This window comes from Citrus sinensis, chromosome 7 (genome assembly GCF_022201045.2).
Source record: "Citrus sinensis cultivar Valencia sweet orange chromosome 7, DVS_A1.0, whole genome shotgun sequence".
In the NCBI taxonomy this organism is placed as follows: domain Eukaryota; kingdom Viridiplantae; phylum Streptophyta; class Magnoliopsida; order Sapindales; family Rutaceae; genus Citrus; species Citrus sinensis.
This window is the reverse complement of record NC_068562.1, coordinates 9,647,594-9,672,278: the sequence shown is the minus strand read 5'-3', so window position 1 is coordinate 9,672,278 and position 24,685 is coordinate 9,647,594. Positions and strand designations below refer to the sequence as shown.

Below are 24,685 nucleotides of genomic sequence, written 5' to 3'. Positions count from 1 at the left end.
ATTGGTGCTAAAGGTAGCAGTAGCATAAATGGACGATTGAAATCGAATGGTCATTTTTTGTTAAACAGAAGTTGAAATTGGAACCTTCGGATACTCCATTCATTGCCAATAATTCTTTTATCTACTGTGCCCAAAAGTTATTGTGAATTTCATTTGATGATATGGGGATATTTCAATCAAGCTTCTGAGTTGATTATATTGACTATTTTCTTAACCCCAAGTTTGTTTTTAAAAAAAAAAAAAACTTATCAATGACAGTCACATATGGATTCAATAAGGATATTTCAAATTTTACTACCATATAAAAAAATTTTATACTATTAAGCAATAATAGTTATAGAAGAAAGTAAAAGCAATAATATTAAGTGATAGTCTGATTTTTTATGCTGACTTTTTAAAAATTATAATCGGTAGTTATAGGATAAAAATATATGGGATATTTAATCTTGATTGTAACTTTCAAAATAAAATTTTAACCGTACACTATTGTAATGCAAATTTCAATAAATAAGGCTATTGCAAGTTATTAAAAGTTTGTTAGAAAATGGAAAAAAGGAGAAAAAAAATATTAGTGTTTGCGATAGAGTTGGGTGGTAATAAGTTTCTTTGGTCATGGTTTCTAGTAATTTTTTGTGTCTATTTGATTTAACTTATCCAATAGTCATAAATATTTATTTAAGAGTAATGATACAGCCACAAACTCTTGTACAAACTTATTTTGTACAAACTGATGTGGCATGATAAGATTGGTTGAATTAAATATCACTTGACCCACATGATTTGTTTTTATTAATTTATATTTTCATTCAACCAATGAATTAATGCCACGTCAGTTTGTACAAAATAAATTTGTACAAGAGTTTGTGGCTGTATCATTACTCTTTATTTAATCCTATAAGATCTTATCAATTTTTTTAGTAGAACTTTTGAACTTAAATAAAAACTCAACTTATAAAAATTCTACCAATAAAACTCTACTTAAATAAATTTTACTTTAAAAATTGTACCAAACAGACCCTTAATTTTGATTTGTCCTTGAATACTCACGAACTCTCAGTCCGGTCAAATTTTTTTTTGGGGAGGGGGGGGGGGGGGGGTTGCAACTCAAAGATGTTGAAAAATACAAAGAAAAAACTAACAAAAAATAATAAAAATCAAACCGAATCTCAAAATACTTAGCCTAAGCCTGATCTCTTGATATTACTTTTTAACTTTTTAAAGGAGTGAAACTATCTTCGTTTATTTTAGATCCTCTGTTGAACAGAGTTGTGTTTTTTTTTTTTTTGTTGGGAGAAGAAAAGTGGTTTTCATTCATTCAAAGAGTTAAACAACTCCATAACTTCTGAAGGGTACGAGTATACCCATACTAAACTTCTCTAGAGCTAGCTTTGTTAGAGAGTGAGCAGCAATAATGAACAGAGTTGTGTTAAATCTGCACTATAGCAATAATATTGAAAAGGTTAAAAAATCATTCAATAAAAAAATTTGTAATGATTAAAGAGAAGTAAAAGAAAAAAAATATTCTCAATTAAGTATAATTCATAATAAAAGATTTTATTAAATAAAAACACAATAATTGATATAAAGAAAAAGAGTAATGATACAGCCACAAACTCTTGTACAAACTTATTTTGTACAAACTGATGTGGCATAATAAGATTGGTTGAATTAAATATCACTTGGCCCACATGATTTGTTTTTATTAATTTATATTTTCATTCAACCAATGAATTAATTCCACGTCAGTTTGTACAAAATAAGTTTGTACAAGAGTTTGTGGCTGTATCATTACTCAAAGAAAAATTAATTGAAGCTGTATTATGTTGAAGTTGTAGGACACGGTGAACTTGTACAGCCTTGAAAGCCTACATTACACTTACTCACTAAAGCACCAATCCAGATGTAACCGCAAAAATCCATCTGGAAACTTAGGCCATTCATCCATAAATTGATTCAATTGGTCAGAATTAAGCATAAGACCTCGAAAGTGTTTGAAGCTCTCAATCTTTGCATCCATTAAATAATACCGCCAGCTTTTGATATCATCAGAATTGCTATTTTTCAATTCTGGATTTCGCAAGTAGTCATAAAATCACTGCAACATAACCAAACAGCAAATAATTCAGTTAACATATATACAATTGTCTTACAGACTTGATAGCAGTTCTAGGCCAATAAAATCCCTAATCAAGAAAACAAAGGGAAAAAAGGGAACAGACATTTCTCCTCAAAGTGCAAATTGAAGCATGAGCTTTCATCTACTTATTGTTTACAGTAAGAGTTTAAAACTTAGCAGACTTTCAACATGAAAGCTTAAATATAAACTCTTTTTTGGAATTTGTGTAATTCAAATTCAACCATTTTCTGAGAACAAATTTGGTACACCAACAATGAAAAATATAATGAATTTACAGAGTACTACTTTTCTTTCTTACCTCCCATGAACTTCATGAGAATTAACATTTTTCATTTTCTTTCCTTCCCTCTCTTCCCTTCCCTCTTTATCTATAGTGAAATTATTTAGTCAACAATAACATGTTGACCATCATAAACAAATGCATAAAATAAACACTCAACAATGAATGGGTGTTGCTCCTCATACGTGGTAGACAAACACAAAGTCCTTGGGTAACAAATCCAAAAAATGCCATCCAACACAATTTCATACTCTGATGGTGAAACATCCGAAAGATCCATCCATAACATCAGACTCCCAACTCCAACCGGAAGTGAATTAAAGCATCTACTCAATTCGTATAGATTAAATAAGCTCTAGGAAAACCACAAGCAAATAAAGAGCCAAAAACAATTAGGAACGATGTTAAAAGGCAGGGGGGGGGGGGGGGATTGCCAAAGCATAACGGAAACATCAAACCAATTTATAAAGAACTTATAAACATACCTGGCTCAATCTGAGTTCTAACGTTAGGTCATCAATTTGATTGGATAGTCCAAGAAATTCTTTTAAGTTAAGGAACCAACAACCGTCAAGATCATCGCGACATGTAAACTCTATTTTCTTCCAGGGACATCGAGAATTTATTGATATAATGGGAAATGGATTCCTCTAGAAACTATATGAAAGTAAGTTGGGAGCATCAACATCGATTGCCTTCAAATTTGCACATGACTTAATACTCAAGTACTTAAGCTGATTACTTGAAATCTTAATCCTTTCAAGGAGAAGACAGCCACACAGAAGCAGATCCTTAAGCAAGGGAAATTTTGAAATAAAATTATGAAACTCTTCGTCTTTAAGCTTGAATGACGTTAAATATAACTTCTCCAAAAGTGGACATGCAGCCACGTCAACCACCCGAGGGCCACCCCAGGACAGAGTAAATATAAGGCTTAACTGTTGAAGACCTGGAACAACAATATTAATACTTTCAAGTTCAATCGACTCTGATCTAATTGTCAAAATCTTGAGTTTGTGAGCTTCACAGATGCACAAAAACTTCAAGCCCGAACAGTTTTCAAGCCACAAATCTTCAAGGAGATGGCATTCAGAGATAAGCTTTTGCACCATCTGATCATTTAAATAGATTCTGTCTAAACAAAGCTCTTTGAGAGAATGGAAACTCATGGCATAAGAGGGCTGCTCAAACTTACAACCGCCTAGACGTAAACTAGTCAGCAAATTGGCAGAAAAGATGGTTTGAGGCAAAGTGTAAGTGAAAACCTCATTATTTTCTTCATCTGATATGATCTCAAAATCTAAATCTTTTAACCCATTCTCTAAGGCCAATCTTATCCATTTATCAAATAGTGGAGGCGAACGTTGAAGATCTATAACACTTATGCAGATTCTAAGTTCCTGCATAGACAAGTTAAGTTTGCAGAAGCGAGACAGGGAACGGTCAACAACTCTGATAAATCTCTTAAGACTTCTACGAAATTTTCTGTTTTCCCTCAAAAAGATCAAGGTATACGGAGAAGTATCTTCTAACCCACGAAAGTTGTGTTGAATAAAATCAAAGATGGGGAATGAAGATTGAAACTGCCTCCATCTCTTTGACAAAATACTAGTACGAGCAGCCTCTTTAGCAGAGAGAAACGACATAATATGATGGATGATAAAAATAGGAAGATCCGATATACAATCCACAGTCTCATCCATAATCTTCAACTCTGTAACAACATTCAGATTCATTCATGTTTGCATCAAATTTAAAGAACAGAGTGCTGCGTATTGAAAAATATTAAACTCAACAACAAAAATTACCAAAAAAAATTATAGGGAAAACAGAACACTGCAGACGAATATACGAGAATAACTAAATTCTTATAATTCTTATTTAATTGTAAAACAGAGGAGATAGAGATCAGAACCAGACTCAATTAAAAGATGCAAAACATGCAGGTTAAAGAATCAAAATTTACCTTATACAAAACAAAGTAATTAAATCTGAAGATAAAGATCTCCTGCATAAACTGCTACAGCAGGCGGCGAGGGATTGTTATCAGAACTGGCTGGCTTTTATTTATTTATTTATATTATCATAAATAAACAAATCCATCTTCGGGTAGGATAAGGATTAAGAATAAGAATCTATTGCTGCTCCGGAGTCTGGCTTACCGTCGCCTATTAACCCCAAAGGCCAAATCCCCTGTCTGTTTTATGAAAATCACAAAAACCACTACTGTTTTTTAAATTTTACAATTAAACCCCTTATGTTGCAAATTTACTTGCATACACCATACGGTACCGTAAGTCCTTTGACGCCGTTATTAACCCATTTAATTATTCATGTCAAAATGAACGAAAACATAATTAAGAGTATTTTCAAAACACTTTTCAAAAAAAATTATACATCTTATTTAAAAAGTCATATCAATATTAAATATTTTAAAAGACACGTTAATTTAAATTCTTCAAACAAGATTTATTTCTCACTCTTTAATATTATCGAGTGAGTTTCTCCCTCTTTTATTAATATTTTATTATTATTTATTAAAAAGATAAGACTGTAATAATTATCATTTATATTTTCTTTTAAAAATATAACAGCAATTTAATTTAATAATGAAAGGATTTAATTAAAATAATATTAACTTATTCTTATTTAATGAATATTTTGAAAGAGATTATATTTTTTTATCTATTTATTTATCACATCATTAAATAAATTGATATTTAAAGAATAAAATCGAAAAAAATCTTATGGAGATGCTCTAATATCTAACCCAGCATCAGTCGCTCGTCAAATCGAAGTTACCCAATTGCAATGCGGTTTTTGATGTGCTTACAACAATATAAGAGGGCCGGGCCAGAAGCCCAAAAAAAAAAAGAGGAAAAAAAAGTCTTTTTACAGTATTTTTGTAGTTAAAATTTTTCTCAAAACTGATTTTCTCATTCTCTATCTAAATATTAACTAAAGTGTTGAAAATAAAAATTTTAGAATTTAAGGTGTGAGAATTATAAGTTAAATAATGAGTGTACTATATGCCCATTTAAAGAAATTAAAATATTGACTTATAATAAATTATTATTAATAGTACTTCAGATTATGGATAATTTTATAATATATATAATTAAAGTGTTCAGAATTGTTTTTATGGTATAAAAAACTTTCCGAAGTCAACAACTAGGTGCTGCATTGCGTCAAGTCGGGCCTGGACAAGGCCCAAGAAAGGCCCGGATTTTGTGGTAATAATGGGTGGAAACGGGTGAGTACTTATTATAAAACCCTAATTTTATTAGTTAAATATATTTATTGACTTAAGACATTTGCTACATCGGGCTTCAACTCATCGTCATTAGCCATTTTCTAGTATAAAGATTATATGTTACAGCATATATATTTTAGTTCTATATTATTTTAGTATCGCATCTCCTTGCTATAATGATATGACTTTGTTTAATGGCTTCATTAAACTAGCTACCATCCCCTTTTTTATTACATATTCTAAAATGCTATGCTTTATTTTATACTTAAATTTCAATATTCATAGCAATAATAAATGATACTTTGGACCTTTAGCAGAGGAGTTTTATCATTGATAAATGAATACATTATTGGTAGTATTGGAGCACAAGGAGTGCTTTCCTTCAAAATACCCGGACGCATAAATAAATGACAAGAAGCATTGGTCGTAAATGGCTAGAAACCCCAATTCTATTTGACTTCGTGAGCTTACTTTCTAGGTAGTTTATAAGTTGCGGGTTTGATTTGAGATGTTCTGCAACAATAACAACTTTAGACGCTTGCATATTAAATTCGTTGCCATTTAAGCTATGTTTTCTAATCATAATTCCTAGAGAATAATATCACATTTATAATTCATGTCTGACACCTATCGATTTGAAAAACTCCTATTTGCCCGGCCAAGTCAATTTTTAATATATTTGCGGATGAGGCAGGCTCTGCACCTAAAGCATAAAGTTACTATTTGTTTGGGCTGTTCGTCATCACGTGGCCTGTAAACTATCTGTTTTACATATTTATTTAGAATAAACCAAGAAAGTGATAATTTTATTTAAGGAAAACGTCTAAAAGATGTTTTGATTCTTTACTTCATCTGAAAAAATTCATAATTCTACAGATCTGCTGCTTATTTATTTTTTTATTTTTATGATTATTATGTAACTTATGGGTTTCACCTTAATATAAAAATATGACATGTCTCCATATATGCTACCCTATGTTAGATTCTTCCTACAGTTATATTTACTTGATTGGATGAGAATTATACATGGTAAGAATTATACAGTTGATCATGTATATATTGTTAGTATATAAGACTTCACTTTTTCTCATTTATTTTTTACCATGTAAGCACTTCAAACACTCATAATAATACGCATACACTCGAGGAACAATACTTCAATAACTTAGCAGATATATATCACAACTTCAAAACAATAGTGAATTAAAAGGTCACATCACCGCAATTCAAAACAAATCGCAAAAGTCTAGCAATTTGAAAATTGTCATTCGATTCACAAGCATACACAATTCCATCAAGAACCAACCTCTCTCGATGGTATTTACGTGACAAATAGAAGCTATGGTCCATGGCCAAGTTATAGGTAGCCTCCATGATTGAGCACAAACTTATATCGCAATCTGTTGTCCCCATGCAATCCACAAGTCAACTAAAGTCAATGGCCGGTGGTGTTGATGATACCACATGCAATTGATATGTGTTATCCATTTATACATCCTTGTGCCTTCTCACATTATATGCTTCCAGATGATTTGACTTTTTAGTCTTCAACGACTTCCAAATTCTGCAGCACATACACCCTTTCAGGGATTGTGGTTGCTTTTAGAGGACTCTCATTATATCACCGGAAAAAAAAAAAAAATTGCTGCATTCTTGATATTGAATCAAATTAAATTTCTTACGACGCTGTATAGTTGATAAGTATTTTGATACTGTTACCGAAGTGCCTATAATGAGAATCAATCATATCTATGTCCATATTTTTTAATAGAGAGAATTATTTCTTGTGAAGATCAATTTAACAGTGTGATATAGAGGGACATTCATCTTGGTTTCATGGGCACAAATCTTTTGGTGTAGTAAGCATGCCCCATACTTGAATTTTGATTTACAGAAACAGATAAGGATAACGTTCGCATGTTGCTGAGAATAATTGTTTTGAGTTCCAAGAAATGCATGAAAAATTAAATGGAATTAATAGTGCTATCACATAAGATAATATCTAGCAATAGGTCATTCAATAAATGGCTATACTTCTTGGAAAGGCTAATGCTAAGTTACATGTATGTCACTTACAACCCTCTCACATGAATAGTGAATGGTGTGGGGCTACTCACTATTCATGTGAGAAGGTTGTAAGTTACATGCATGTAACTTAAGGGGATCCGGCTTGGAAATTCAAAATTTGAGTAGCATGAATAGAAGTTAATTCCTATTTTTTTGTGTAACCGATTTTATTGTTATTGTTTCTTTAGAGAGACAAATTGATTGCATTCTCAACATTTTCTTTCAATAAAGTTTCGAGACATAAAAAAGAGATAAAAATATCCTAGAATAATCAAAATGATGATTATAAATTTTCACTTATATAGTGCCCTTTGAGGTTCATCTTTTTAATGAATTAGTATAATAAATTACTAAAAACGATAAAGCAAAATGAAAAGAGCAATTATATTATCAATTAATGAGACCATACTTGTGAACTAATTAATAAGCGAAAGTGTGAAACTAATGAAACAAAGCAGCACTTTTGGCCACTTAATACAACGCCAGTCATATAACTATAATGAATCCCCATGTACTTTTGTATCTTTAACATGTAAACAAGTGAAACAAAATATTTATTAAGACCCAAAAACAATATATATATATATATTCCTTCATTTTTCAGGACTGCATACCCATGGCTTCAAGCAAACCCTTAGTTTTTAGATAAAATTAAGATTTAAGTTGCTGCCATTTTTAAGAAAAATCCTATATCTGTTTTATACAGTCCACAGGCCATAACCAAGACATAGGTAGCTAGCTTTCATGATTGAGCACAAAATCCATGACTTTTTCTCAGAAAATCTACAAAAACAGCACAGCTTCTGATAGAGTTTTCAGCACTTAAGTGCATTCCCCACCATCAAACACGCACATCCACACACACACACACACTATTTTACCCAAATCAAAACCAATGAAGTTGACTTCAATGGAAGAACACTAAAGTACATATATAGAAAAGAACATAAACTAAAGTCAATTTAATCATGATCATTGCCATAGGAATGTCGCGTGAAAGTAAAATTTAAAAAAAATATATATGGCTAAGACCTAAGGGAATGGAATGGTATATTCCTAGAATAAACTTGTCCACTCATCACCATTCTCATTTTTCTTAAGTGATTTCTCTTACATCCATCCAATTCAAGAGGGCTTTATTGACACCTAGGTACCTATATATTTTAAGCAAACGCATGTCAACTCATTGCATGTTTCTTAATGCCCATTGAACAAATTTGGAAATCTCACTGGCTACAGAACAAATTTTTTTTTTTTTAATTTCACATTTGGTAAGTTTTGCGGTGTAGTTTCCTCACATTTTTATGGGCAGTTCGAAAACCGAATGAGCTTAGAATTTGATGCATTTAGTTTTTCATCATTGATCGGTTTAAAACCGCATCTGTAATTAGCTAGGAAAGGATCCTAAATCCCTTTACAATATATTTAGATAATAGATTTGAACATCTGCCTCAGCTCTTTTACATAACTCTTCGTCTCATGATTGGCTCTTCTGACTATTATGCATCAGCTCAACTGCAATCTGTCGTTTATCAAGTACTGATGTTGGACCAAAAAATTAGACAAAATAACGATAAAAACAACTATAAATCTAATGAAACTTACTTAATTTACAACAGAGTAACTCCGGCCAATATTATTCTTTTAATTTTCTATCGTGATCACCTTATCACCTCTATATCTGTTTATAACATTTCTCGTCCGTGACCTTCTAACTTTTGGATATGAACCTTTGAGACAACATATCCGAAAGAAAGTCATCACATAAACCAGTGAAAGTGAACTATTGTGCAGACAGAAGCACTTTGGGCCTCTGGAAATCAATCAAAATTGGCACTCAAAAAGCTGATTGTGCGTAACTGCTTTTAACGAAGCAGATTGCGGGGCGAGCATTTCATTTTCCTATTCTAAACACGTTCGATCCATTGCATTTGCATATCTGTCTGCGTTGACCGCTAACAGCTTAATACTTGGATTTATGAAGTTATAGTCCATTTAAGTTCAAGCATATGTTCTTAGAAAAATATGATGCCTGGTGAGGGTGGCTTCCTTGTAAGCCTCTATAGAATCCCTTATTTGACCGTGTGTTAATTGTGGTTTAAATGGAAACATTAACAATTTATCATAAATAAAATACTATGTGATTTATATTTAGAACTTAATTAATTAGTTGGTTCTTGGAAGCAAGAGGTCGAGAACAAGCAGAAGTGGATTGATAAGGATGCATGGCTTCAATTAGAAATTCTTAGGATCGGATCTGAATTTTATATTGGGATGACCCGAATTGACACTCACACCCCGCTACACTAAAAGTGTCAAAACATGCAAAAGCTTCAAGATCTAACAGGTAGGTATATGAGAGATTTGGATCTAGTGTTAATTTGAGTTTAAAAATGATTTATAAATATGGTTCAAATCAAATTATGCATTCGGAAAGTCTTGTCTGGACCTATGTCCAGTTTAATGCCTAGCAATACCTGCTTGATATATCATAATTGAAGTAATCTAAACATATACTTAAAAATAAATAAATTACTCCCTCGGCCATTTTTGTTTTTAACTTGAAAGATTCATACTAGAGATATATTGCTAAAATTGACGGCAATAAATCTACCCACACAAACAAAAAAGAGTTATTAATAGGAGAAGGGATCTCTCTTCATCTATTACATATTAAAGAGAAAATCACCTAAAGATAGCGTTAGATTAATTAAGTAGATTGGAGGAGCGTCTAAATACATTATAAATCGGGTCAAACATACCCATAATTGCCCTAATTTAAATACTAACTAAAAATTAATAAATTTAACATAAATCAACGATACAAAGATACTGTAAGTACGTAAACTTTGACACTATCGTAAATGATTTATTTTAAAAAATTCTTTAGTTACCTTCTTAGATCTAGAGCATTGAGGTGTTGAAATAAGGTCCTCAAAGAATGGCTTAGAATCCCCACAATCAAATATTAACACAAGATTCCCAGTGGGATCCCACCATGTGTACACCGCAACACACCTATCAAATCTTACCGCCAATACGCAGAATATTCTCATCAAACCAAATGGCAGCTAAAAAGCTAAAACAGAAATAAATTCTCTTCTTTCGTAAAGATAATATTCTACTCATCAAACAAAGTTCATTAATTAATGGTGGGCAATACACAATACAATATATAAAGATACTTGTTCAACAAATTGTTTTGAACCTTTTATGGGCTTTACAATTTTGTAAGGATAAGAAATTAAATCTGAAAAAACGCCTACCTCTCGCCGCGTAAGGACAATGAATGTGTCTGTGTCTCTTCCATTTTTATGATTTGCATTTTGTATGCTGCCAATGGAGTCAAGAACAACAACAACAATAATAATAATGATAAATAACAATAAGCATAATATTCTCTCTTATTGCATACCTGTAAAAATTGGTGGTTCTGGTTGGTGATATTTTATGAAGCAAATAGGGCAAATCAAATGTTGTCTCAACGGCATGTACGCGGAAGCTTTTGACCGGCTTTGATTCTTAAAGATGTGCTATCCAACAGGATTGAAGATTAATGGGATACTGACTACTGACGAGAATTATTCCACTTTCTTTTAAATAATCAAAGTAGGTTGCGTAGGGAAGGCCATGATTGTATGGTTTTGGCATAATCTTGTGGACTCGCAGACTGTGAAACAAAGTTCCGAAGAAATATGGTTAAAGAGTAATAATAATGGAGAGATTTTTTTTAATAAAATGATATGGTAAGATTATATTGGTTTAATTAAATACGTGTTGTCTTGTATGATTTGTTTTTATTATTTTATATTTTCATCAAATTCATAAATTTATGTTATATCGGTTGTATAAAAAAAGTTTATATTAGAGATTGTAACTTTATCATGATCCACTTAGGTAAAGGTTGAGAGAGCCACTACTTTCACAATTGTGAAGGTAGTGGTTCGAGTCCACTTAAATTCTTTTTAATTATAGATAATAATAAGAGTGGATTAGACATTCTTTGAAATTGTCTGATTGTAAATATTTGAATATCAGTCTCATGTAAATTTTTAAAAAAATTATCATCGCTACATGAGTTTATTGAATTGTGATGTAAAGAGATTGCAAATCCATGTTTCAAGTGCCCCCAAGTGTCTGTGATTCTCAACCAATTTTATTTGGGGTCGCTTGAGTTCAAATTTTAGTGTTGTAGGTGTTAAAAAAATTCATTTAGACTTTACGTAATGTTATGATTTTAAAGAAAAAAATAAAATTAATTTGGGTTTACAACTTGTTTTATTTTAGGGGAATGTCTATATGGATGTCAATAGGGTAGATATAGGTTGGATCTACTCTACTCCAAATCTAGATACATCATAAAATTTGAGATCCATATCTATTCTTGATCTGTTATGGATCCATATTTTCTGCACTATATCAAAATCTAAATAATAATAATAATAAGATCTATATTTGCTCCAAATGCCCCAAAAAATAATTAAAATCCAAATTTACTCTAAATCCGTCATGAATTTTAAAACTCAATAATAAAAGAGTAATAATTTTTTAGAAAGAAAATTAAAGAGTAAAATGTATTGATAATAATTAAATTATATAATTTGTCTCGAAATATAAGAAATATTGTAGCTTATGCTTTTACACCAAACAAACAAATAAGAAAGATAATAAAATATTCATCATAAGTAATTGCTGGAATAAGATTATTGTAATATTCTAATGTCACCTTCACTATCCTGATACCCAAGCACACTATTATCATTCTTATAATATTAAATAATGACATATAAGTTAAATATGATTTATATTCAGTGATAGTGCTTAATATTTTTGTTATGACCATATTTAACTAATTATGTAATTAACATAATTATTTTATGGTAGCTAGCTACCACTAATTAGTGATTACACAACAAATATAAGATTATGAGAAAATAACATAAGGGAAATTATCAATTGTATACCCTTAGTTTATTCCGTTATCAAATTTACTACAACAATTTTATTGTATATCAGTCGTCCACTCTAAGTTGATAAAATATATATGCTGTCCACCAAACTGTTAGTTGCCGTTTAAATATGATGACGTCAGAAGGGTAATATGGTCTTTTGATATGATATAAGTGATAATTTAAGGATATATAAGTGATAATAAGATATTTTAAGGGTATACCAGTGATAATTTTCAAGGGTAAAATCGTCAATTCACTACAGTTCCGTTAACTTTCAAACGGTAGCTAATGGTTTAGTGGTCGGTGGACAACTTTTGTTAATTTAGGGTGGACAATGGATACATCCTTAAAGTGTTGTAGTATTTTTGATAAAAGCGCAAATTTAGAGTATACGAGTGATAATTTCTCATAACATAAAAGGAAACTCATGTCTAGAGATTTACCTAACAATTAAAAGACTGATCCAAGCATTTTAAAATCAAGCAGAGAAGCGAGAGTATAGACTGAAAAGAAAGAAAGAGATTGAACTGAAGAGTGAAATATTTACCACAAAAAAAAAAGGCCGGCTATCCTAATTTTACTCTATACTTAATTATTTTTGTCTTATTATCATTTAAATTTACAAAACTAACCTTTAAATTTTAAAATTCTTAAATAAATTCTAAGTACCACTAATATGCTATGAATAAGTTTTATTATCATTTATAATCACACAATTATTAAGAAATTTTTAAAATAAAATTAAACTAAACGGAAAGTGGATATGGATTTGAATCTAGATATTGAGATAACTTCAAGCCTACTCCAAATCTGACTTAGATCTATGTATCGATAACCAAATTCAAATCAAATCCATTTTACATGGACCCAAATCCAATCTAATTAGATTTAATTTTTATCAGTCAGATCCCTGGTAGATTTTGATACCCTATTTCATCTCTTATATTAAGGCAATATAAGAAAAAACCCCCCAAAATTTGGAAGCTTTAGTAAAGCCGTAAAAAGTTGAACTACAGAATTTTATATGGAATATGATTCTAAATTTTGTAGTCAGACACAATTCTACTGTAAATTACTTCGGAATTGTAATAATTGTGATTTCACTATAGATGTATGGAAACTGAAATTTGAATGATTTATTTTATATGTTTTGAAATTTCCTAGTTTTAAATATTAATATTTTCTTAAATATATATAAAATAATATTGTATCATTTTGCCTCACCACAGAAAATTCTTGGCTCCACCACCGATAACAAAGATGTTTTAAGTAATTTTTTTAGATACAAAGGCTTTTACAAAATCAAATATTGCATTGGGAATTAAACTAATTGCAACGTAAAGGATTTATTCCCAAGAAAAAAAGAAAGAAATGCTGAAGGATCATTTACCCCATAAATTTAAAAGTATGAGTTTCTTAGACCACATAAATTACCTCCATTTCTTACTTTTTTAAATAATCGTTTATCAAATAAAAAAAATATTAGTAATAATAATCTTGGAGAATTTACTTATACTAAATCCGAATATGCTGAATAATTTAAGCAAATTAACAGAACACATTAATCACACGATCAAAAATAAAAAATGAGGGTAAAATCGTAAGTAAACAAAGCAGACACAGCAGCTGATATGGAACTTTTTAGAGAATTTTGAAAGCAAATGCGTAATCTTTAGGAATTTATAAGTATCTGAAAAGGAAAACAGCTTTTTGAGCACATTGATTAATTATAATTAAAACGTACGTACTAGTAGAAATCCACAGTAAGCTCGTGATGAAATGCATGTAATGTTGATAAATGCATTATGCATGTTTATCACACAAAAAACGAAAAATAAGAAAGAAAGAATTAAGAATCCAATGAATAAACAAGTAAAAATAATTGGAAAAATCCTGGATCAAATTCTTCACACATGGGCGCTTACATTAATTAAAGTATTTTTTTTTTAAAGGGAAAAGAAAAAGAAGAGCAGAAAAGAAATTCTCGGATCTATTACTTCATAACAGATGTGCATGCAAATGAATAAAATTTGAAAAAAGAGATAGGAAAGAAAATTTCAAGATCTAACACTTTCAGTCATTTGCGTTTGAAAATTGAAACACATCAAATTAACTAAGGAAAACAAAAGAGAGAGAGAGAGAGAGAGATGGAGAATGATATCCAAGAAAACTTGATAAAAGGGAAAGGCCGGTTAAAACAACACTTAGTATTTAGAAAGATAATAATAAAGTACGCCTTGGGATCGTATTCGTAGCATGAGAGCACTGTTAAAATTAACAGTACATTTAATATATTTTTGCGATTGGTGTTTTGCTCCATGTCAGTTGTTGCGGACCTGCAGCTGGGCTAGAGTCTAGAAAATAATTCTTCCCTCTTATTTTTTGATTAATTTTATATATGAATAGAGTTTTTATTTTGTTTTTATATTTGTCCCTATTCAGTTGCCCTTATATTTCATCAATTTCATATTACAGTAGATTTATTTTATTTTCAAATATGTGCCTAATTCAATTATATTTTTTTTCCAATTGAAATTAGTGACTTATTTTATAAAATGATTAAATTATAATATTTATTGAATAGATTGAAAACATTAGGAGTCTAAAATGTGATTACCGCTTTAATTTATTTTAAAAAAATTCTAATTGAAAAAAAAGTATGTTAATGTAATATAATTTCATCACTAGTATTAAAAGTACTTTAAAAAAACATACAGTAACAATTATCAACATTTTCATAAATTTTTTATGTAACTTTTTATATTTTATTTATTAGTTACATTAATTAAGAGGACAAGTTCGAAAATAAAATTTGAATATTTTGAGTACTTTTTATAGAAGAATCATTAGCATCTAGTTTTTTTAAAGAGAGTCAAAGTGTCTAGTAAAGAAATAATGACACCCAAATACCTTTTTGATTGGTTGAATTTAGTTTATTATTGAAACTTTTGACTAATAATACTTTTATAATTTAAAAAGATGAATAAATTTTAATTATTTAATTTATTTAGACGTGATAATTAAGTACTTTTCAAACATAAAAATTCTACTTGCAATTTTTAATTGATTGTAATTACATGTATTTGTTTATTTTAACTTGAAATTCTTAATTGATTTCTTAATTCTTATATAATTACATGTTATTATAGGTTGCAATGTCAGATTCCATAATTGAAAAATAATATTTTTATATTTGAATTGTCTTTTATTTTCTACTTATTTTCTATAATTATTTTTCTTTAGACTACCTATTTTTAGGATTTTTTGTGTCTCCGTTATTTGATATTCCTATTTCTACTTATGAATGTTTATGCTCACTTTAAAATGTAAAATTTTTAATTTAGCCCGGAACAATATAAAATTTTGCGACCGGCCCTGCTCCATGTTAAGAGATGAACTTTTTCAAATGAAAAGTGAAACGAATAACCTTAAAAAAAAGGAGTGCATTTTATTTGAATTTTACCTCTCGTTAGTCCAAATCATAGACTATTTTGTTATCCATGAAAATAGAAAATGAGAATCAATTTTATTTTTTTTAAGCAACCCCAATGATATGAGGGGATATGTATTAAATAATAGAAAAAAAATGACACCTAATCGAGAAGGACGCAGTGAGCCTTAGTGCATTCTCATAAAATGCACAATGATAAAATAAAAAAGATCAAAGTTCAACTGTAACAAAATAAAACGGCTGCAAATCAAGAAAAAATAAAAAATCTAATTAAGTAAAATTGTATCTTAGAAAATTTTTAGCATCATTTGAAAGAAATTTCATAGCATCCAAAGAGGAAGTCTGTATAGCAAACTCTCAAATTAGCTGGAGGCTAGCCACGCAATTACTTTGCGAAAGGTCTAAGAGCAACAAATATTCATATAGGCATTGCAGCAAGTGACAACAATAAAGTCAGTGAAAATAGCAAATTGATAACACTTCCAAAATTGCGGGGAAAAAAATAAAAACTCAAATGTATAAGAGTAATTAAAGAAACTGAAAAATCATGTAAAAATATGTATATTTTGAATTTATCCAAGTATCCTCCTGCAATAACTTATCATAAGTATTAGAAAAGAAAGGTAGTTATTACAAACCTCCCCAAAAGTTTTAAACATAAAACAAAATTTGCTTTTCTTTTCCCCAATAGGATACAAATCCCTATACTTAAAAAAGTATATCAATTACTATTCCAAAAAAAAAAAAGGTAGAATACCCATTTCAATTTTTCAATGTTTTACCTTAAACACACATAAAGTTCTACACTTTATGACTCCATTACACGTACCACTACCATTCAGAATATTTGTAGGTTTTGTGTTAATTTTCCCAAATATGTTTAGGATGGATTTATTTACATTTTAAAATTTACTTTGGACACTTATTAACTTTACACACTCAATTAATAATTTCAAAATATTAGTTTTTACTTAGAACACACTTTCAAATTCTTATATGGTTATCGTTACCCATTTCTTAAATTACCTTGTTTCCTCTGTACTCCCAATAAAATATTCATCATCATAAACAAAATGCCCAAACTTTTTCCATTTTTATTAACTTTTATTTTCCTTTTATAATAAGGTTTGATATTTGTTTGTTCTCCTCTTTAATGCGGTTATATAATTTTGTTTTTCAAACCCATGATAGGAGCATATTAGATAGAGCGAAAATCAAAAAGTAAATTTAAAACAAATCCTATTCTTTGATTTTCTTTCATTTTCTTACGCCGGAGTGGTACAAACAATTTATTGTTGTTCCTCCACTTCTGTTTTCCATTCCTTTTGTTTCAATTACAAAGAATGGAACATGTTACTTGATGTTTTCCTAGCAATTCTAATAAACAAAAGTGAAAAACAATTTAGTCAACAAGTAATAAACAACGTTTTGATGTAAACATTGATTCAATTTTCATTATTAATATAGTTTATTATAGATAAAATCTGATGTTGGATAAAAATTTGTTAAAATATATTTTATTAAATTGTCCTTAATAGTAAATTACATTAAGTCTAAATAGAGTAGTCAAAGTAAATTTTAAAGTACAAATAGCCTAAGTTATATATTTATCACAAAATTTTCCTCAAAATATCCATTTGGATTTCGGTCATACCCATAGCGTTTTCATTACAACATTAACGAACTACAATGGATTGAAGCTTTCTCTATTATTAAATTTGTGATTCTAACCATTCACCAACCTTGATGTAATGGAGTCATCTCCACATACTGTATACAAATGCGCTAGCGAACACAAGCAAAGTTAGAAAAAATTGAGAGTGAAACTTTCTCTTTTTGACTCGCTAAAACAAAAGTGAGACGAAAAAAAACTTTAAATTTATGGGTTAATTTACTAAAACCTTTTTTTTTTTTCAGGTTTTATGTTTCTAATGACACACCTGTTAAAATTTGTAGTTTATGACATTTGTAGATGAAGTTATCATTTTGCCCTTACTTTGCATTGTTATTTTGACGTCAATGAGGTAATTGGTTATTATAAAATTAATATGAGGTAAATGACATATACTGACATGAGAAAACTGATAATTTCTCTATAATTATAATAACATTTTCCTTTCAATACGTACTTCCTTCCTCTGCTAGCTGCTACATCATGACCAATTAAACCAGATTTAAGTTATTCCATAATTCGAAAAAAGAATTCTCCCTTTAAATATAGGAGAATATAAAATTTATATATACAATTCATGTAATTAGTTCAAAATTTAAGGTGCATCCGAAAAGTAACATTCAAAGGCATATATTATTTTACCTTTTTCTTATAATTTATAGTTTCTCATTATTTCATGTAACCCTTAATGCTATATGAATATGATGAGTAGCAACATCGTCTTTCAAATCAGTGCACGATCATAGGGTTGGTTTGCTAATCTTTAATTAAACTAGCTAAATCAATTAATTACAATTTTTAAGTACGTACCAAGAAGTAAACATTTCAAAAAAATTCAATAACTACATGTATCTAAGGCTTCGGTCAAAGTTGTAAAAGTAAATTATTGTATATACATATAAAAAAATGTATTATTCTATATTATCATTCTCCACAAATTGAGTTGATGATGTGATGTGTCTCAGAAAATGAACTTAACAATTAGGCACTAACCTACCAAATCTCAAACTTTATTTATCGTCATTCTTCACTTGCCCTTGAGCCTGACATAAATTAACAAATAAGAGAGGCGCGATATGCCATTTTCATTAAGCACGTTCCCTGCCCAAAAACTCTTTTAAAATAAGCACTTTCCGTAAAGCAACTATGCATTAATCACTTCATGGTCTTATAAAAATACCCAATTGGCAAGTATCAAACCAAACTTGAAGGTGAGATTGTGATATCAAGTGGGTGGATTGTTTTTTTTTTTTCGAGAAGGGTAGATCTTTAATATTATACACAATATCCCATGTGGGTATGACCAATTGATTATTAACATGAGGCAAGTTTTTTCTTACAAAACCTATCATTAAAATTAACTTTCAATTGCTTTAATTTTTGTAAGATAAATTTGCTTAATCAGCTTGTCCCTACAGAATAAATGAGGATCAGGAGAACTTGAAAGAATATCATATCTTGGTCTGTGTTAAGTCATAATTTGGACCCATTGCAGTCAAATTGTCAAATTGATGAACTCTAATCTTGGTTGCACCAATCCTACTAAGGAAGCACTAAGATACTTTTATTTTGGAAGTAATTAATTACCTTTCTAAATAGCTTAAACCATTGTAAAACTAATTTATTAGATATATCACGTTATCACTTTATACAAAAGTTTATAAACCAATATATAAGTGTTTAATAATTAATAAAATTAAAGATAAGATTAATTAAAAATTAACAATTAAGATATATAAGTGTTTAACAATTAACAATTAATTAAAAACAATACGATTAATTAATAATAAATTAACCAGAAACACAATATGATTAAGTTACCAAAAATTGTATATTGAAAAATTGATTAAAATTTAATTACTTTTTTATGCTCTAATTTCTATTGTTTTCATGGACTTGGGAAAAATTTTCATTCCATAAATAGAATGATGAGTGTTGAAGACTTTATGGTGTAGAGCTAGTTTACTAGAGAAAGCTTCGAAAAAGTACTTTGGAAAAATTGATTCTTGGCTTTTACTTGCTTAGAAGGGTTATGAGTAAAGAAATGAATTATTCTATTACATTTATATATATATTGTTTACCGTAACCCTTAATCATGCAGAATATGATTGAAAAGTGCTTCTGTAATTGTGTTTCGAATGGTTTCTGGAATAAGCAAAAGAGTTTTTTTTTTAATTTATAATTTAATTTAATTTTAGTTGTCTGACTAAACTTTGGAAAGTGCTTTTGCAATTCAGCTTCTAAGATAAGCTCTTTTTATTAGTCTGTATTTAGAACTTTAAGATGACCTAAACAACACCTTAAGCACAACACTTGTACGATTGTAAACCAAACGACCAACAATTTTTATTTTTCTTTTTCAATTTTTTTAATTAAAAACTACAAGCAAAGTCTAAGAATTGCCTTTGTCCCAAAAAAAAAAAAAAAATTGGTTTTTCATGAAGCACTCGACACCAATTGTTGGAGAATGAAGTATTATTTCATGTAATTCTTTGCTTTCATTATTTTCTGTAATCAATTTGTAATTAAATGTTATTCATTTAATAAAATATGTGAAAAATGCTTAATTATTAAAATGCACTTTAATAATGTCAAAAAGCACTGTAAGTACGTTAGCAATCACTTGAAAATTGAAAGAAAAGAGCACAATAGGAATGTTCCAATTTTATTCCTCTCCCAAGCACAATATATATGATCAAAAGATTGTTGAAATTCAAAAAGGGGTTATTTTTTATTTTTATTTTTTTTGCTTACAAATGGGAAGAAAAGTGGGGAAGGCAAAAGGAAAAGCAGCATCATTTTTTAATTGGTGCTAAAGGTAGCAGTAGCATAAATGGACGATTGAAATCGAATGGTCATTTTTTGTTAAACAGAAGTTGAAATTGGAACCTTCGGATTACTCCATTCATTGCCAATAATTCTTTTATCTACTGTGCCCAAAAGTTATTGTGAATTTCATTTGATGATATGGGGATATTTCAATCAAGCTTTTGAGTTGATTTTATTGACTATTTTCTTAACCCCAAGTTTTTGTTTTTTTTTAAAAAAAAACTTATCAATGACAGTCACATATGGATTCAATAAGAATATTTCAAATTTTACTATCATATAAAAAAAATTATATTATAAGTTAGACAAAAATCTCTCTAACGTTTCAAAAAAGATATTTACACCCCAATTTATTATAATTTTACCATTATACCCTTCTAGCATATAAATTTTTATTAAATAATCCAATTTGTCTATATATTGTTAATAAATTTGTAAATAGACAAATTGGATATTATAAAAAAAAATTAAATATACTCTCATTGCCCAATTCCTCTATTTAAATTTTTATCAATAACCAATTTTCAAAAAAGACATCTATACACCTAAAAAAATTGTAAATAAATTATAATTTTAAAAATAAAATTTGTTATTAATAATCAATTTTATTTAAACTTTAAACTTATATATTTAACAATTCTCCACATGTCAATCATTTAAACTTGTACATTTATAACCAATTTTCTATGTTATTTATTATGATATTAATAACTAATTTTATTTTTAAAATTATAATTTATTTACAATTTTTTTTAAGTGTATAGATGTCTTTTTTGAAAAATAATTATTGATAAAAATTTAAATAGAGGAATGAGGCAATGAGGGTATATTTATAATTTTATTAACAATATATATACAAATTAAATAATTTAATTATTTTTTTATATGCTAGAAGGATATAATGATAAAATTATAATAAATTAGGGTGTAAATTTTTTTTTTTGAAATGTTAGAGAAATTTTTGTCCCTTTACCTAAATGTTGGGAGTGTGCTTACCTAAATGTTGGGAGTGTGCTTGTCCTTTCCCTTTTTGGTTAGGGGGGGGGGGGGGGGGGGGGGGGGTTGCAACTCAAACGATGCTGAAAAATGCAAAGAAAAAACTAACAAAACTATCTTCGTTTATTTTAGATCCTCTGTTGAACAGAGTCGTGTTAAATCTGCACTATAGCAATAATATTGAAAAGGTTAAAAAAATCATTCAATAAAAAAATTTGCAATGATTAAAGATAAGTAAAAGAAAAAAAATATTCTCAATTAAGTATACTTCATAATAAAAGATTTTATCAAATAAAAACAAAATAATTGATATAATGAAAAATTAATTGAAGCTGTATTATGTTGAAGTTGTAGGACACGGTGAACTTGTACAGCCCTTTAAAGCCTACATTACACTTACTCACTAAAGCACCAATCCAGATGTAACCGCAAAAATCCATCTGGAAACTTAGGCCATTCATCCATAAATTGATTCAATTCGTCAGAATTAAGCATAGGACCTCCAAACTGTTTGAAGCTCTCAATCTTTGCATCCATTAAATAATACCGCCAGCTTTTGATATCATCAGAATTGCAATTTTTCAATTCTGGATTTCGCAAGTAGTCATAAAGCCACTGCAACATAACCAAACATCAAATAATTCAGTTAACATAAATACAATTGTCTTACAGACTTGATAGCAGTTCTAGGCCAATAAAATCCCTAATCAAGAAAACGAAGGGAAAAAAGGGAACGGACATTTCTCCTCAAAGTGCAAATTGAAGCATGAGCTTTCATCTACTTATTGTTTACAGTAAGAGTTTAAAACTTAGCAGACTTTCAACATGAGAGCTTAAATATAAACTCTTTTTTGGAATTTGTGTAATTCAAATCCAACCATTTTCTGAGAACAAATTTGGTACACCAACAATGAAAAATATAATGAATTTACAGAGTACTACTTTTCTTTCTTACCTCCCATGAACTTCATGAGAATTAACATTTTTCCTTTTCTTTCCTTCCCTTTCTTCCCTTCCCCCTTTATATATAGTGAAATTATTTAAACAACGATAACGTGTTGACCATCATAAACAAATGCATAAAATAAACGCACCACAATGAATGGGTGTTGCTCCTCATACATGGTAGACAAACACAAAGTCCTTGGGTAACAAATCCAAAAAATGCCATCCAACACAATTTCATACTCTGATGGTGAAACATCCGAAAGATCCATCCATAACATCAGACTCCCAACTCCAACCGGAAGTGAATTAAAGCATCTACTCAATTCGTATAGATTAAATAAGCTCTAGGGAAACCACAACAAGCAAATAAAGAGCCAAAAACAATTAGGAACGATGTTAAAAAGGGGGGGAAAAATTGACAAAGCACAACGGAAACATCAAACCAATTTATAAAGAACTTATAAACATACCTGGCTCAATCTGAGTTCTAACGTTAGGTCATCAATTTGATTGGATAGTCCAAGAAATTCTTTTAAGTTAAGGAACCAACAACCGTCAAGATCATCGCGACATGTAAACTCTATTTTCTTCCAGGGACATCGAGAATTTATTGATATAATGGGAAATGGATTCCTCTGGAAACTATATGAAAGTAAGTTGGGAGCATCAACATCAATTGCCTTCAAATTTTCACATAACTTAATACTCAAGTACTTAAGCTGATTACTTGAAATCTTAATCCTTTCAAGGAGAAGACAGCCACACAGAAGCAGATCCTTAAGCAAGGGAAATTTTGAAATAAAATTATGAAACTCTTCTTCTTTAAGCTTGAATGACGTTAAATATAACTTCTCCAAAAGTGGACATGCAGCCACGTCAACCACCCGAGGGCCACCCCAGGACAGAGTAAATCTAAGGCTTAACTGTTGAAGACCTGGAACAACAATATTAATACTTTCAAGTTCAATCGACTCTGATCTAATTGTCAAAATCTTGAGTTTGTGAGCTTCACAGATGCACAAAAACTTCAAGCCCGAACAGTTTTCAAGCCACAAATCTTCAAGGAGATGGCATTCGGAGATAAGCTTTTGCACCATCTGATCATTTAAATAGATTCTATCTAAACAAAGCTCTTTGAGAGAATGGAAACTCATGGCATAAGAGGGCTGCTCAAACTTACAACCGCCTAGACGTAAACTAGTCAGCAAATTGGCAGAAAAGATGGTTTGAGGCAAAGTGTAAGTGAAAACCTCATTATTTTCTTCATCTGATATGATCTCAAAATCTAAATCTTTTAACCCATTCTCTAAGGCCAATCTTATCCATTTATCAAATAGTGGAGGCGAACGTTGAAGATCTATAACACTTATGAAGATTCTAAGTTTCTGCATGGACAAGTTAAGTTCGCAGAAGCGAGACAGGGAACGGTCAACAACTCTGATAAATCTCTTAAGACTTCTACGGAATTTTCTGTTTTTCCTCAAAAAGAACAAGGTATACCGAGAAGCATCTTCTGACCTACGAAAGTTGTGTTGACTAAAATCAAAGATGGGGAATGAAGATTGAAACTGCCTCCATCTCTTTGACAAAATACTAGTACGAGCAGCCTCTTTAGCAGAGAGAAACGACATAATATGATGGATGATAAAAATAGGAAGATCCGATATACAATCCACAGTCTCATCCATAATCTTCAACTCTGTAACAACATTCAGATTCATTCATGTTTGCATCAAATTTAAAGAACAGAGTGCTGCGTATTGAAAAATATTAAACTCAACAACAAAAATTACCAAAAAAAATTATAGGGAACACAGAACACTGCAGACGAATACACAAGAATAACTAAATTATTATAATTCTTATTTAATTGTAAAACAGAGGAGATAGAGATCAGAACCAGACTCAATTAAAAGATGCAAAACATGCAGGTTAAAGAATCAAAATTTACCTTATACAAAACAAAGTAATTAAATCTGAGGATAAAGATCTCCCGCATAAACTGCTACAACAGGCGGCGAGGGATTGTTATCAGACCTGACTGGCTTTTATTTATTTATTTATATTATCATAAATAAACAAATCCATCTTCGTGTAGG

General features: G+C 29.8%; 2 protein-coding genes across 10 annotated transcripts; both read right to left on the bottom strand.

Moving 5' to 3' along the window:
• Positions 1 to 1,794: 1,794 nt before the first annotated feature.
• LOC127903759 (putative F-box/LRR-repeat protein At5g41840) lies at positions 1,795 to 24,641 on the bottom strand. Of its 4 annotated transcripts, XM_052444469.1 has the most exons (4): positions 24,624 to 24,641; positions 4,384 to 4,469; positions 2,903 to 4,131; positions 1,795 to 2,095 (listed from the first exon to the last, which is right to left on the bottom strand). In XM_052444469.1, the coding sequence occupies exon 3, from the start codon at positions 4,118 to 4,120 to the stop codon at positions 3,068 to 3,070; it is 1,053 nt and encodes a 350-aa protein (XP_052300429.1). In that variant the 5' UTR covers positions 4,121 to 4,131; positions 4,384 to 4,469; positions 24,624 to 24,641; the 3' UTR covers positions 1,795 to 2,095; positions 2,903 to 3,067. The 4 variants fall into 4 exon arrangements, with proteins under 4 accessions (XP_052300429.1, XP_052300428.1, XP_052300426.1 ...); XM_052444468.1 differs by lacking the exon at positions 24,624 to 24,641 and having other exon boundaries at positions 4,384 to 4,615; XM_052444466.1 differs by lacking the exons at positions 4,384 to 4,469; positions 24,624 to 24,641 and having other exon boundaries at positions 2,903 to 4,377.
• LOC102622096 (F-box/LRR-repeat protein At3g59190-like) lies at positions 1,795 to 24,685 on the bottom strand. Of its 6 annotated transcripts, none has more exons than XM_052444463.1 (5): positions 24,538 to 24,685; positions 23,057 to 24,285; positions 22,733 to 22,930; positions 22,091 to 22,253; positions 1,795 to 1,932 (listed from the first exon to the last, which is right to left on the bottom strand). In XM_052444463.1, the coding sequence occupies exons 2-5, from the start codon at positions 24,272 to 24,274 to the stop codon at positions 1,877 to 1,879; spliced, it is 1,635 nt and encodes a 544-aa protein (XP_052300423.1). In that variant the 5' UTR covers positions 24,275 to 24,285; positions 24,538 to 24,685; the 3' UTR covers positions 1,795 to 1,876. The 6 variants fall into 6 exon arrangements, with proteins under 6 accessions (XP_052300423.1, XP_052300422.1, XP_052300425.1 ...); XM_052444462.1 differs by having other exon boundaries at positions 1,795 to 1,980; positions 22,139 to 22,253; XM_052444465.1 differs by lacking the exon at positions 22,733 to 22,930 and having other exon boundaries at positions 1,795 to 1,980; positions 22,139 to 22,253.